The following is a 15,913-nucleotide window of genomic DNA, read 5'->3' on the forward strand; positions in this document are numbered from 1 at the left end:
TATTAGTTGTAGTCATAGCAGCAGCAGTAGTGGTGGTAGTAGCAGTAAAACTTGTTGTTGCTGCTGCTGTCTGAGACTATTCCATAAAGTGTCCCTAGAGGGTGCTGTGGAACAATGAACTTACATCACTTTGGTCCATTCCAAAAGTACACACACACACACACACACACACACACACACACACACACACACACACATATGCACACTCTAATGTCAGTATTGCACCACCATAAAAAATAAACCTCCAAATTATCATTTATTTTCATACACAGTGCACTGTGAACAATCACATATTAAAACCATCTGTACATGCAGCAAAATTATCACAGCTGTTATAAAGGAGAGAATGTGTGTTTGTGTGTTCATGTGAGTGTGGTGTACGAATGTGCATGCCTGCTGTAGGCATGTGTGAGTGAGTGTGTGTGTGTGTGTGGGGGGGGGGGTGTGTGTCTGTGTGTGGGTGTGTGTGTGTAGACACCTCCCCATCACATGAGGAAGAGGAGTTGCCCGCTGAAGGTGGTGAAGTGGGCAGTGTAAGCAGCCACCCAGGACCCCTGCCCCAGACGCAGGCCCACTGTATCGCCCACCTCCAGCAGCAGGGACACCCCTTGGGAGGTGTTGATGTCGTGGGGGGCTTTGTGGTTGTAGGCGGCCACCACGTGGTGGCCGTTCCTTTGGAGGTTAGCTCCGGCTCCGTTTGAACCTCCAGCAAAGATGTGGTAGCCGAACTGGTACACTCCTCTCACGGGAGCCGTGAAGATGCCTGGACCAGAGGAGAATAACATGGAGACTCAGAGAAGTCATGACCTCAGAGGAGAGGAGGATCACTGACACTGGAGGGAAATTACAAACATTCCTCTCCCTGTGGTAGGGCTGTAGTGGACTGAACACACACCTGTGTTAGGGTTCTAGTGAAATGAATGCAGTCCTGTGTTAGGGTTCTAGTGGACTGAATGCACACCTGTGTTAGGGTTCTAGTGGACTGAACACACACCTGTGTTAGGGTTCTAGTGGACTGAATGCACACCTGTGTTAGGGCTGTAGTGGACTGAATGCACACCTGTGTTAGGGTTCTAGTGGACTGAATGCACACCTGTGTTAGGGTTCTAGTGGACTGAAGGCACACCTGTGTTAGGGTTCTAGTGGACTGAATGCACACCTGTGTTAGGGTTGTCACGAATTCCACTGAATTCTAGTTTGTTTTCCATCTGGGTTGTGTTCATGTGTTATCATCCCCTGTCATTTCAGATCCGGCTACGCCCACAGGCTCGGCAATCTCCTCATCTCTCTCACCTGTTAAATCTCCGCCCATCTCTGCACCTGCAGCTCATCTCCGCATTAGGTGCTGTGTATTTATACCTGCCCGCTATCATCTGTTCTTTGCCAGATTGTCTTGTGTGTTTTGCCAAGCTTTCCCGCGATTTGTCTGTTAACCATAAACCTGATTACCCTGTATTTAGACCCTGGACTGTACCTCGGATTCCGTTTTCTTTGCCTGCCCCTCGTCTGACTTGTCTGCTGTACTATCTGATCTCCCGGTTTTGACCCTGCCTGTCTGTCCACCGATTACGGATACTCTGCCTGCTCCTTGTCGGATGGTTTGCTGTACGGACGGATCACCCGATTTTGATCCTGCCTGCCTGTCCATCGTTTACGGATTACTCTGCCTGCTCCTTGTCGGATGGTTTGCTGAACGGACGGATCTCCCGGTTTCGACTCTGCCTGCCTGTTCCCCGGATAACTCTGCCTGCTTCCCTGTAGGATTACTGAGACACTGGGCTGATGACCAGGGTTTGACTCTGTTGTATTGTAACCAAGTAAACAAACGCAAAACTATTTTCTGTGTCTGTCGTGCTTTTGGGTTCCGGTTGTGTCTGTACCTGAGAATGTTACAAGGGTTGTAGTGGACTGAATGCACACCTGTGTTAGGGTTCTAGTGGACTGAATGCTGATGTGTTTCCAGTCTTACCTGTGTTTGGGTTGTAAGCGCTGCCAATATTGGTGAAGACATGGTTGAAGACCAGGGCAGTTTCTGTGTTGAAGGGCCCGATGTGTTTGTCAGCCGACACTGAGAAGGAGGCGGAGAAGGCCACCTTACTGTCTGTGGGAGAGGAACAGTGAGTTTCTGTGTAAGCATGTGTGTGAAGATATGATCCATACATTTTGTTAATTTGTACACACACATATGTATAGAATCCTAGAATCCTTCACACAATCCTTCCCTGATCTCCTCATCTAAATCATCAATGTGCCTACTATACCCTATCCCTACAAAACTACTTAAACACACTAAATTTAATTTAATTTAATTAACATTAAATGAGGCACTACTTACAGTTTTTTACGATTGGATAAACACTAAAATCAAAAGTATTACACAATTATCAAAACTTTACTCAAGGAGCAAAACAACGGCTCAGATTTGCACCACTATAAGCACATGTCAACATCACACTTTTTGCGGAACAATACACACAAGTGATTTGCAAAACCCTAAACACACTTGAATGCTTTAGACACAGAAGTATATCAAGAGGTCACTTCCTTGCAATTCCAAAACACTGACTGTCAAATTACCACACATATGAGCCTGTCAAAATATGGTTTTGTTAAATTAGTGTATAGTTTTTACAAGAGTGTTTCATTTTGCAATGGATCTGGGGTGTTTTGCTCATTGGGTGTCTGGTTGTGCTAATTGTGTGAGGTGTATTGAAAAACAAAACAAAGCAGTCAAAATAGTGTTTAAGCAATCGAGAAAAACTGTAAATAAACTTGAAAGGAGGACGGGGGCCCATATTCACGCAAGAACAAGATCGAGAGATCATAAACATGGTTTTAGCAAATAATGCTATCAGGCTCAGAGAAATTCAAGCCAACATTATCGGTGACCATGCCATTTACAGTAATGTCCATCAGGCCTCTCAGTCAACACTGGCACACATCCTAAAAAGACATCAGGGTAAAATGAAACAACTTTATTTCTACTGTATTTTCATTTTTTTCTGATCTTTTTTTAATGGAATTGCAACCTGTACTGGAAACATAATTTTACGTTTGTCTGATATTTGCTGAGCTTACAGTGTTATGCACACTACTGAAGTAGCATGAAAACTGGGACATGTTTTGATGTGATTCTCCATGTTGACATGTTGACTGATTTGGGTATATGGAGAGAATTAAATAATATTTTCATCAGTCTGCAGCATTGGTCTTGTGTAGTGTTTGTAGAATTTATTGTATATTTGCACTTTCTCTATGTACTTCACTTACACTATTCTAATCACTGAGAAGTAGAATTGCTAAAAGTGTTTTAGGTTTATAACAGCAGTGTGTAAGTGTTACAAACAGAATTCAGTCATATGCAACGTGTGTGTTTCATATGGTAACAAAATATGGTTTTGTTAAATTAGTGTATAGTTTTTACAAGAGTGTTTCATTTTGCAATGGATCTGAGGTGTTTTGCTCATTGGGTGTGTGGTTGTGCTAATTGTGTGAGGTGTATTGAAAAACAAAACAAAGCAGTCAAAATTGTGTTTAAGCAATCGATAAAAACTGTAAGTAATGAACAATTCACACATTTCGGGATATGTTCCAAAATCATTCAAAATATCAGTGATCAAACCATCTTAAAAACAAACCAATCTAGATTGTAATAACCTGGCAAACAATAGGCCAAAATCCAACCTCCCTTTCTCGTCAAAAATACTTGAAAAAGCAAAAGCAAAGGACCTTACTACATGAAAACAACATCCAGGAAGACCTGCAATCTGGCTTTAGAGCTCTTTACAGCACTGAAATAGCCTCAGTCAAAGTTATGAATACTAATGACTACTAATTGCATCTGATCATGGGTGCATTTCAATACTGGTTCTGCTATACCTTAGGCGTTGTTCATGTCTGTGTCGGAATGTGTGTGTGTGTGTGTGTGTGTGTGTGTGTGTATGTGTGTGTGTGTGATTACCTTCACTGATGCTCTGTAGCTGCTTTAGTGTGTTGTTCGTATCTGTGTTGGAGTGTGTTTGTGTGTGTGTGTGTGTGTGTGTGTGTGTGTGTGTGTGATTACCTTCACTGATGCTTTGTAGCTGCTTTAGTTCGTTGTTCATGTCTGTGTTGGAGTGTGTGTGTGTGTGTGTGTGTGTGTGTGTGTGTGTGTGTGTGTGTGTGATTACCTTCACTGATGCTCTGTAGCTGCTTTAGTGCATTGTTCATGTGTGTGTTGGAGTCCTTCAGCTCCTTTAGCTGGGCTCTCTGCCCCTCCACTGTCCTCTCACTGGCTGACAGCCTGGCCTCAGCAGCACTCAGATTCGCCACTAGAGCTAAGGAAACACACACACACATACACACACACACACACACACACACACACACACACACGCACGCACGCACACACAAACAGGCTTTACAAACTTTTACAAACAGGCTCTCAAAATACTTGACAAAAAACCTAAATCACACCATCACTGTTCAGTCCTCCATAAGTACAGACTTTTAAGTTGGGACAACCTGATCACATTTAAGAACTGCTGTTTAATGTTCAAAATCCGGTTTAACCTGCCCCCCCCCCCCCACCACTATGCAGCCTAGTCACGTTTAGAACAGCAGCAACCAGTGCTACTCGAGGGGCAGCAAAAGGAGACTGTGATATTCCTTTAAAAAAAAAGTCTATTTGGACAGTCGGTTTTCTCAGTTAGGTCAGCCCAGGAATGGACCCATCTCCCTCAGAACATTAGAGAATCAACCTCATTCAACTGTTTTAAAAGTAATCTCAAAGCATGGTTGATAAATAACCAAAAATGTGATCACTAGTGGGTAAGCAGTAGAACTTGTATATTGGGATTGTATTTTATTTTATTGTATCTTATTTTTTTTAATTTATTGTCAATGTTATGTTTGATATACGTTAATGCCTTTTTTAGGTTGTATAGCCTTTTTCACTCTGGCAGGGGGACTGCCAATTGAAACTAGCCTTTTGGCTATAATTGGGTGCATTTACATTTTAATGTTCATGAATGTACACTGTCCCTCTTGATCAAATAAACAAATTGATTGATTGATTGATTGACACACGCATTGGATACGTTTTACTGAATGGCTGAACACATGAATGCCCTATCCCACTTGGCATGCTTTCTAAAAAGAAAAAACAAGTTATAGTGACAACTGGCCTATGAAGTAGCCTATGAAGTGGGCAACATCTCCCATTCCACATACAATAAATGGTAATTGTAACGACTGTAAGTTTATGAATGGTAACTGTAACGACGAGCATAAACAATCTCTGCCTCTAACGTGTGTCCGTTTGACCTATATTTGAGAGTTTACTGTAGCCTATTTGACTTTTCTTTTCACAGCGTTCAACTGAATCTACTCTACAACCTGGCAATGACGTTTGGATTATTTATCAGATAACTAGCAATTCAATGAACAAACTTAATGTTATTAACTATAACCTTAGATAATGTTGCTTGCATAACAAGCTGTCAACACAGGTACTGCCAGCAGGGGAGCTTTTAAAGGCAATTTCCCACAACACCACAATCTGCCCCACGGAGCAGCTTCTGGTCCTAAGGGTTAAGCTATTTTCCGGTAAAATACCGCTTATCAAAGTATGCAACAGTATATTTACAATGACAATGTTGCTAGTATTATTGGTGTAAATGACAGTGGCGCTGATGACATTTTCTGTGTCACTATTACCCAACATCTTAACGCTTTATGACTCCAGTCATGTCTATTTATAAATAGTTACATAGAATTATGTCAGTTGTTATGATACAATATTGTAAATACTTTATAAACATTTGTTATTTTGTAATGCTTTATTGAAACTGGGTTTTGGTGAAGTGTTGTAGAAATCTCTTACCTCCATTTTCTTCCTTAAGTTCCACTATTTGTTTTTCCACTGATGCTTTAGTAAGCCTGAACTCTACTCTCTGCTCCGCTATCAGTGCACTCATTTCTCTCAGCACAGCATGGACCTCAGACAAACAGTTCTGTTGGGGGCAGGCAGGGGCTGCACCTGTAGCTTCATCCTGGAGGCCTCCACTCTCTGCTGCAACCACAACCAGACCAGACCACAGCAACAGCAGCACAGCACCGGGAGTCTTCATGCTCAACATGTTCAATGCTCTCTCTGCTCTGATAAAATCAGCCTTCCTGTGTGTGTGTGTGTAAGAGTGTGTGTGTGTAAATGAGCCCTATTTAAACAAACCTACCCCACCCTGCCCTGTTCTTTGTTTTCTGTGAGGAATTTGTACTGCTTCCCTCTGAAAAAGTAATACATAAGGGTTTGTATCCACGCCTATTTCCTTCTGTGAAGCGCATTGTGTTGCCTCTTGGTATGAAATGCGCCGTACAAATAAAGTTTGATTTGATTTAATTTGATTTGATTAGATTCACTCTCTAATTGATTGAGCCCCAGCTGAACACATATTGACACAGGTGTTTCACCAGGACCTGTTCTCCTCCTATATATATATATATCAAGGACCACATCTCAGCCAATGGGATGAGAGGGATTGTAGTCATGTGATGGGATTGTGACATGTGGTAAGTTTGTGACACCATCAGCACCAGTGCAGAAACCTTAGTCAAGGTTCTGAATGACCCACTCGTCATGGGTGCACTTCAGTACTGGTTCTAAATGGCCCACTAACCATGACACTTCAGTACTGGTTCTGAATGACCCACTAACCATGACACTTCAGTACTGGTTCTGAATGACCCACTAACCATGACACTTCAGTACTGGTTCCTCCTGACCTTAGCGCTGGTTTCCACACTGCAGATCATCATATTTTGCTATAGAGACATCATGTTGGCATCAAAGGCTGTGCCCTGTCCTGGTTTAGATCTTACCTCTCTGATCCTCATCAATCACCAACCAATCAAGTGTCCAAGGCTCTGTCCTTGGACCCCTTCTCTTCCTCCTGTACATGCAACCCTTCGCTGCTGTCATAAGGAAGCATGGCATTAACTTTCACTGCTATACTGATGACACCCAACTTTACCTGTCCATGAAAGCTGAGGATATTGTACATCTACCCAAGATGCCCGCAAGATGTAAAATCTTGGATGGCTAATAATGACCTGCTTCTTAAACTAGATCAAATTGAGGTTGTAGGCCCAAAAAAATTGAGAATGACACTACTGTTGGGTCAGGCACATCAGTGTTGACGACTGCTTAAATTACATCCTCTTCTTGTCATAGACAGGTTTGAGAGTAAATGTGCTGTGGTCAACTCCCTGCCACCTAATGACACAAACAACACAACTGCCTTTGTGAGGCAGGAAGAGAGTAGTGGTGGCCAGTTACGCTGGTGGTTCAGTTATGAACAGTGTTGGCAAAGGGTCTAAAGCACAGGATTGGAAACTGCTGACTGACATGGTAGACGACTTCAGGTCCCACTGTGCACTGTGGTGACTGCTATGAGACTAGCCATAGTATCATGCTCTAATTATTATGGGATGCAAGACAACACTGTTGAACCCTTTTCCTCTTGAGGTGTCTTAGGCCTAATTCAACAAAACACCAAGGTATGAAGGTGCCCACTTGAAGTCCAGAGACGTATTCACAAGGGGTGGGTTGTTGAGGCTGGTGAGGGAATCGTGTATGGTTCTGTTATAACATAAACCTTTAGTGTTTGTCGTCTCTGTTTCTCAGTGCGCTGGTTCTGGTGTATCTTTCTTCTGCTATTGTAACACAGTGTTTGTGTGGTTCCTTTTGGACACCTACAAGGTGACCCAGGTTCACATCCCAGTTTCTATCCTTAACCCTAGTCTGTATTTATCACCAGGGCCCTACCCTTACTCTAACTGGGGTTCATACCCAGTTTCTACCCTTACCCTAATCTGGGTTTGTACCCCTGAGGGAGCCCCCCCCCCCCCCACACACACACACACACCCTTACCCTGGGTAACCTGTGGCATGCCATAGCAGAGTGTGTTCTTTGATATAGGTACAGGACAGAGGGCTGTTTAGATGAAGAGTTATGCATCTGATGTTGAGAGTTAGAGTGAGGCCCCCTGATTACTAGCACAAGGAATGTTACATCTATCTCTGTGTCCAACTGGGAATACTCCTCTGGATGTATTGTGAGATGCAGCTAAGGAATCATCTGCATTTTGCAACACCTACAACAAGCAGATGGTGGTCAGGATTAATGACTGGAGTACTTGATCTCAGACCTCAAAATATGTATCACAATGAAGACAGTGGCTACCCACCCCACACTATGATGATGTATTTGTGTCACGTTCTTATTTCCCCAAGAACACAATAGGGGTAAGGCCATCACTTACCCTATGGTCAAACACTGACCTTGTGATCAAGTAAAATGTTCACAAACTAAAAAAGTTCAAATAATTGCAGAACTCTCTGGGCCTCATATTAACAGTTTGCAGTTGCCTGTGTGTGATTAACTCATGTTAATATGTGTGAATATGAACTTGTGAACATAAACTCGTTAATATGAAGCTGCACAGGCACCCTGAGGGGTAACCATAGCAACCCAGAAACGCAATGTTCGCTGAAAAGTTGAATTTCCCAAAATCAGCTCACCAATAAAAGACAGTCTTGAATTCAAAGTGATCACAACTTTTAATGTGGACGGAAGGGCTAAACGGAGAAATATGTATGAGTTTCTATATTTACCTGGGTTAGTTTGCTGTAACCTTGTGAACCAAAAGCTCTAATTTTAATTTTAGCTCATCATCCATGGTGGAACACGTAGGCTCTTTCTTCCCTATTTTAGCGGAGTAACACTAATGGGCGGTGTAAGTCGCAGATGACGCGACGATGTTCTTGTTTGATAAATAGGATGCAAAATACCGTGCATTATTTGCGGTTTGGCAAAGGCGCAGATTAAGCTGCGATCGCAATGTTAGTAAATGAGGCCCTCTGTCTCTAGCTCAATCTATCTGTGTGTTACTTAGAACTGTGTTCTTATCTTGCCAAATTGGTAAATATTTGAATTTGTTTCTGAATGGGTGTGGTTCTTTCTCTCGTGTGTGTGTAACTTAGATTATTAGGTAGTGCGTTGAGGATATACTCGGAGCTGTGCACTTCGTCTTGCGAAGTTTTCAAAAGAGGGAGATCTGTGGGCACGTCGTAAGATAAGGACTCCTGAGGGGCGGGCTCAGGAGCTCGCGCTGACAGATCTCGCGGCCTTTCAGGCGTGAATGGATAAATGCTTCGTTCTGGGCTCATGACTATTGTCATGTACCATACTGTTATGTCGCAGTGAACTGCGAAAAGGAACCTCCTCCTTGACTCACACAGAAAAAAGATCACAAAGACATAATTTTTTCACCTACGCAATTTTGCCAAAATCAGAAAAGTCCTACCCCTACAAGATGCAGAAAAACTCAAAATGTCCTAGGTCACTTGTGGTTTGCCTTATAGGACCACTGTTGGGTCAGGCACATCAGTGTTGACGACTGCTTAAATTACATCCTCTTCTTGTCATAGACAGGTTTGAGAGTAAATGTGCTGAGGTCAACTCCCTGCCACCTAATGACACAAACAACACAACTGCCTTTGTGAGGCAGGAAGAGAGTAGTGGTGGCCAGTTACGCTGGTGGTTCAGTTATGAACAGTGTTGGCAAAGGGTCTAAAGCACAGGATTGGAAACTGCTGACTGACATGGTAGACGACTTCAGGTCCCACTGTGCACTGTGGTGACTGCTATGAGACTAGCCATAGTATTATGCTCTAAGTATTATGGGATGCAAGACAACACTGTTGAACCCTTTTCCTCTTGAGGTGTCTTAGGCCTAATTCAACAAAACACCAAGGTATGAAGGTGCCCACTTGAAGTCCAGAGACGTATTCACAAGGGGTGGGTTGTTGAGGCTGGTGAGGGAATCGTGTATGGTTCCGTTATAACATAAACCTTTAGTGTTTGTCGTCTCTGTTTCTCAGTGCGCTGGTTCTGGTGTATCTTTCTTCTGCTATTGTAACACAGTGTTTGTGTGGTTCCTTTTGGACACCTACAAGGTGACCCAGGTTCACATCCCAGTTTCTATCCTTAACCCTAGTCTGTATTTATCACCAGGGCCCTACCCTTACTCTAACTGGGGTTCATACCCAGTTTCTACCCTTACCCTAATCTGGGTTTGTACCCCTGAGGGAGCCCCCCCCTACACACACACACACCCTTACCCTGGGTAACCTGTGGCATGCCATAGCAGAGTGTGTTCTTTGATATAGGTACAGGACAGAGGGCTGTTTAGATGAAGAGTTATGCATCTGATGTTGAGAGTTAGAGTGAGGCCCCCTGATTACTAGCACAAGGAATGTTATATCTATCTCTGTGTCTAACTGGAAATACTCCTCTGGATGTATTGTGAGATGCAGCTAAGGAATCATCTGCATTTTGCAACACCTACAACAAGCAGATGGTGGTCAGGATTAATGACTGGAGTACTTGATCTCAGACCTCAAAATATGTATCACAATGAAGACAGTGGCTACCCACCCCACACTATGATGATGTATTTGTGTCACGTTCTTATTTCCCCAAGAACACAATAGGGGTAAGGCCATCACTTACCCTATGGTCAAACACTGACCTTGTGATCAAGTAAAATGTTCACAAACTAAAAAAGTTCAAATAATTGCAGAACTCTCTGGGCCTCATATTAACAGTTTGCAGTTGCCTGTGTGTGATTAACTCATGTTAATATGTGTGAATATGAACTTGTGAACATAAACTCGTTAATATGAAGCTGCACAGGCACCCTGAGGGGTAACCATAGCAACCCAGAAACGCAATGTTCGCTGAAAAGTTGAATTTCCCAAAATCAGCTCACCAATAAAAGACAGTCTTGAATTCAAAGTGATCACAACTTTGAATGTGGACGGAAGGGCTAAACGGAGAAATATGTATGAGTTTCTATATTTACCTGGGTTAGTTTGCTGTAACCTCGTGAACCAAAAGCTCTAATTTTAATTTTAGCTCATCATCCATGGGGGAACACGTAGGCTCTTTCTTCCCTATTTTAGCGGAGCCCTAAGTAACACTAATGGGCGGTGTAAGGCGCAGATGACGCGACGATGTTCTTGTTTGATAAATAGGATGCAAAATACCGCGCGTTATTTGCGGTTTGGAAAAGGCGCAGATTAAGCTGCGGTCGCAATGTTAGTAAATGAGGCCCTCTGTCTCTAGCTCAATCTATCTGTGTGTTACTTAGAACTGTGTTCTTATCTTGCCAAATTGGTAAATATTTGAATTTGTTTCTGAATGGGTGTGGTTCTTTCTCTCGTGTGTGTGTAACTTAGATTATTAGGTACCACTTAGTCTGCATATGCGCAAGAGCATGTTTAGACCACTGGTGATAAGAAGGGTCGAACTATGCATCTTCCGACCTTGTGCAAAACTGCTGTCCCTGCTGACAAATTGTTTTGGCGCCAGAGAACGCTAAACTTCTATCTATATAAACCTTGTGCGATGTGTTTAATATTGCTTCTCTCTCGTCTGCTGCAGGCAGGGAGTAAGCTCACGCTCCCTCTCTCTCTGAGATAGGGCCCGTGCTTCTCTCTGACCTGCCAGGACGTGGGTGAGCCCAACGAGCTTGTTGTTGTTGTCTAATAAATATACTTATATGCAACACCGGAGTCCTGAGGTAACTTGGGTGAATTTCCACCTATCAAGTGCTTCACCAAACAACAAGGCAACATGGACGCAATAACAGACATAAACTAACTACTTCATGAGTGTGTTATTACCTACTGTAGGAGAGTACTGGGGACTGGCTACACACACATTAGCTACTGTAGGAGAATACTGGGGGCTGGCTACACACACATTAGCTACTGTAGGAGAATACTGGAGACTGGCTACACACACATTAGCTACTGTAGGAGAATACTGGAGACTGGCCAGACACACTACTGAACTACTTGGGGAGCGTTTAGTGTGCACCTCATGACCCATTCACACCAACACATGGGGTTATAATGTTAATGTAAATTGAGCTGATCTCTCTTCACATCTCATGAAGAGACAGTGGTCAGCATCTCTGATGCATTTCTCTTTTATTAAGCAAACAGAAGCTGGAGAGGCATGAGGTCACCTGAAATAAGTGTGTGATTTCCAACTATACTGATTAGAACTAAGAGGAGAATAATGCCACCACCTCTGACTGACTGGACTATTCCTGTACAGTAAGACCTAGATCAACCACACAAGCACACTGAACTACCAGATCAGGACATCTTCATAAAACACGGAATATTAAGCACATAACAAGCACAGCTGCCAAACTGTGTCATCCCAGTCTCTGGAGATGCAGGTAAATCTGCGATTTTATGACACATCCACACATTGTAGTCTGAGATCAGTGAAGTCAGCAGTGGGGCCATCACCAGAGTGGCACATCAATGAGCACCATAAACTGCAGCTCCTCCTCTTCTTCAAGGGGATGAAGATGTTTGTCTGGCAGTGAGATATGATTTTTGCTGACAAAACATCACCTTGAAAAATAACCTGAACTGGCTGTGGAAATCCCCCTTTGTCAACTAGCAATGATTGATGAATCTGATTTCCTGGTCAAAAATAATAAATCACAATTACAGTCACATAGAAAAAAAACATTCATCTGTGCTAGAAACTACTCCTGAGAACATGACCTGGCTGTGGGAATTCCCCTTTGCCAGCCAGCCGTCTGATTTCCTGGTCATGTCACAAAGCAGCCACACAAACAGACCAGGACATTATCATAAACTGCAGCTCCTTTTGATGTTGAGATATGATTCATGCTGACATTTTGACAAATAACACAACCTTGACCCCGGACTACTTAAAAAAAAAAAAAAGAAGAAGAAGATAAACATAAACCACGCCTCATTTACAATTCTGTTTGTTTGATAAATATCTGCATCACTTGGTAACATGCAACCAGGCTATATATTTGAGAGCAGGAACACACGGTACACAAGGAGAAGAGAAGAGGAGAAGAAGAATCGTCTAGTTTCAGCATGAAGACTTCTGGAGCTCTACTGGTGCTGCTGTGCTGCTGTTTGGCTGAGACGCAGATCAGAGGAGAGACCATCAGTGAAAAGGACATCACTCACCAGGACCACTATGGTGAAGCAGAGACCAGAGAGAATGAGGTTATGGGTGCAGCAGAGACAACTGAAGCTGCTGCCACAGCCTCCATCCAACAAACATGCCATTCTGACATTCACAGTGTCCTGAGAGAGATTAGCGCATTGATGGCGGAACAGAGAGTGGAGCTCAGATACACTAAGACACAAATAGAGGCCATGGAGACCAGACTGAGAGCCAGTGAGAATAAAGCAGAGACTGTGGAGACCAAAATGAGAGCCAGTGAGAATAAAGCAGAGACTTTGGAGACAAGACTGAGAGCCAGTGAGGATGAAATAATGAATCTGCAGAAAAGGAATCAAGGTAAATAAAATGTTCTATCCTCCCCATACACCTCCCTCAGACTGTAGAGGAGCAGAACGGACATTATTAGTCTATTAGACAATAAATATGTGTGTTTGAAAATATCTGTATGTGTCAATGTGCTGTTACAAATTTACATTGACACTAATAATTAGTCTGTTACTGGGCTTACTAAAATATCTTATCTTCCTATATGTAATTTGATCCTGCACTTCTGTAAATTAAACTACTCTATTAAGCCCAGTAACAGACTAACTATGAGGCTGAGGCTTTGGGTGCATGTCTGTTCATGTTAAAGTGTCGAGTATACATTGGCAATTGGTGTTACACTCACATTGCGTCAATGGTTATGTACTCTTTTACTTTACCTGACACTTTTAGCAGACTTGCTTTTGATATTGGGTGATTAGAGATAACTTTGAAACTCTGATCTTGAATCAGCTTTTATCTTTGCTATTTTCTACACTCTGCATGTATGACACATTTAACTGGTTTCATACACATTGAGACCAAACTGAGACCCCGTAAATTAATCTGTGCATCTGTGTTTTAAATGTGTTGCTGTTCATAGCCCATGCAGAACTTTACCTTTTTTGTCTCCAGAGAGAAAAGTGTCTTTTTCAGTCTCACTGGAAACAAACACACAGAGATACACAGGACCCTTCAATGCTGGAACAACCCTGGTCTACAAACACATTATTACCAACATTGGCAATGTGTACAGCTCCACCACAGGTGAATGTCCATGTCATTTTACCACATCAGATGTGTAAAGCCTTTCATCCGTAGTGTGTGTGTGTGTGTGTGACCTGCTGTTCTTCTCTCACTCAGGGTTCTTCACAGCTCCGGTGAAGGGAGTGTATGACTTCAGTTTTTACGTCTTAGGGGAAGGCAGCACTATTGCTGTGGGAGCATTTCTCCGCAGGAATCGGCAGAACCTCGTGATGGCGTACACCAGACTAGGCAGTAGTTGGATGAACGCATCTAATGGTGTCAGTGTGCTGTTGGAGGTGGGAGATGTGGTGGATGTTTTCCTGCCTGCCAATCATAGGATATTAGATAACGCAAACCATCACAGCACCTTCAGAGGTCACCTGCTGTTCCCCGTCTAACAGACACTGCAGTCATTCAGCTGACTAATTAGGAAGTGTGTTACCTGTATTACCAAAAGGGATAAAACACAAACACACACACACACACACACACACACACACACACACACACACACACACACACACACACACACACACACACACACACACACACACACACACACACACATTGTCCACACCTGCTTGCTAGCTGTGTTCAGTGATTACTTTCCATTGTGCCTAGCACATTACACATTTAATTTCTGTGTTGAATCCCATTATAAGGCTTTTGACGGCAGTATGTTATCTGTTCAATATTAATCAGTTGTGAATTAGTCCTCAAAACAGCTGAGAGGAATGTATACATTTAACATGAGGCAGATTTCATAACTCATCACATACTAGCGCATGCTGCACCTTTTTGCATGAAATGTACATGTAATGACAAATAAATAAATGTTTGAAACAACTGTCAGTTCTATCAAAGGGTAAAGTGTTGAGGCTCTCTAGGGTAGGCAAGAAAAGGCTGCATAGAGAAAAATATTCAGTGGCTTGTAATTTATTCACTCACCACCTGCACTGTAAACCTGAACAAGTTCAGAGTACTTAAAACTTTTGATGTAACCGATTACATAATAAAATTTGAGTACATATATTATTATTTTAAAGTAAACTTAACTTAAAAATGATACATCGGCTATACTGATTTATTTTGTTATCGTTTTCATAATTTTTAAGTTCTCTGAACTTATATTCAAATATTTTTATACTTAAATCTTTTAACCTCTGTACTAAATAATTTTCACTCAACAACACAAAATAAAATTAAGTTTTAAGCCTTAAAAATCAAGTTCAGTGCTGATGGGATATAATTTATACCATATATTGAAGATTCAGTCTTAGGTTTGATCAGTCAGGATTCAGGTTTATTCTTGAAGAATGGCGGCCGACCACTGTGAGACAGAGACTGAGGATCCATCCTCCCTCACAGAACTTCACCTCAGTATATCTGATTATTCCTTGAGGAACAGTCTGTTAAATACACTGATATCTAAGGGGTGTTACCGTCTATTCAAATGGGCCATGGGTGCAGGGTTCTTTGTTTCGACCTGGGGGGGAGGGAGGTGAGACCAATGTCGCACCTCACTCCCCTGGTCAAAATCAAGTATATTCACCCAGGAACTGTTTGCATGCTAGTTAAATCCAAATAAAAGTAACAATTATAACTAGGTATAAGATCATTGAATTATTGACTATGGCATATTCTTATGACCTATGCCGGTCCCTTCAGTGCACTTAATATTGGTGATAAGGTAATAATAATATGGTAATAAGAGTTCAACTTAATTATTCTGAGTAAATAATACTTAATAAGCTTACTTTTTTTAAGTTAACTCCGCTTGATTATTC

General features: G+C 42.3%; 2 protein-coding genes across 3 annotated transcripts in view; one reads left to right on the plus strand and one right to left on the minus strand.

Moving 5' to 3' along the window:
- Window positions 1-239: 239 nt before the first annotated feature.
- Window positions 240-15,913, minus strand: part of LOC116223095 — a 234,927-nt gene continuing 219,253 nt past the window's right edge. The window contains exons 4-7 of one of the 2 annotated variants that reach the window (XM_042709605.1): window positions 5,864-6,118; window positions 4,170-4,316; window positions 1,970-2,101; window positions 240-763 (exon numbers count right to left, since the gene is read on the minus strand). In XM_042709605.1, coding sequence (XP_042565539.1) covers window positions 486-763; window positions 1,970-2,101; window positions 4,170-4,316; window positions 5,864-6,110 — 804 coding nt within the window. In that variant the 5' untranslated portion in view covers window positions 6,111-6,118 and the 3' untranslated portion in view covers window positions 240-485. The remainder of the gene's footprint in view (window positions 764-1,969; window positions 2,102-4,169; window positions 4,317-5,863; window positions 6,119-15,913) is intronic. The other variant, XM_031578550.2, reaches the window with a different exon arrangement.
- On the plus strand, window positions 12,340-14,637 carry LOC116223223 (cerebellin-4-like). The gene is made up of 3 exons (XM_031579228.2): window positions 12,340-13,412; window positions 14,016-14,147; window positions 14,244-14,637. The coding sequence occupies exons 1-3, from the start codon at window positions 12,980-12,982 to the stop codon at window positions 14,522-14,524; spliced, it is 846 nt and encodes a 281-aa protein (XP_031435088.1). The 5' UTR covers window positions 12,340-12,979; the 3' UTR covers window positions 14,525-14,637.

The sequence above is a fragment of the Clupea harengus genome, chromosome 13, assembly GCF_900700415.2.
Source record: "Clupea harengus chromosome 13, Ch_v2.0.2, whole genome shotgun sequence".
NCBI classification, from domain to species: Eukaryota; Metazoa; Chordata; class Actinopteri; order Clupeiformes; family Clupeidae; genus Clupea; species Clupea harengus.

Excerpts from the sequence above, each read along its gene's own strand:
- LOC116223223 (XM_031579228.2), top strand. The coding sequence starts at position 12,980 with ATGAAGACTTCTGGAGCTCTACTGGTGCTGCTGTGCTGCTGTTTGGCT. Across the intron at positions 13,413-14,015 it reads TCTGCAGAAAAGGAATCAAG|AGAGAAAAGTGTCTTTTTCA; the intron begins GTAAATAAAATG and ends TTTTGTCTCCAG. Across the intron at positions 14,148-14,243 it reads TGTGTACAGCTCCACCACAG|GGTTCTTCACAGCTCCGGTG; the intron begins GTGAATGTCCAT and ends TCTCTCACTCAG.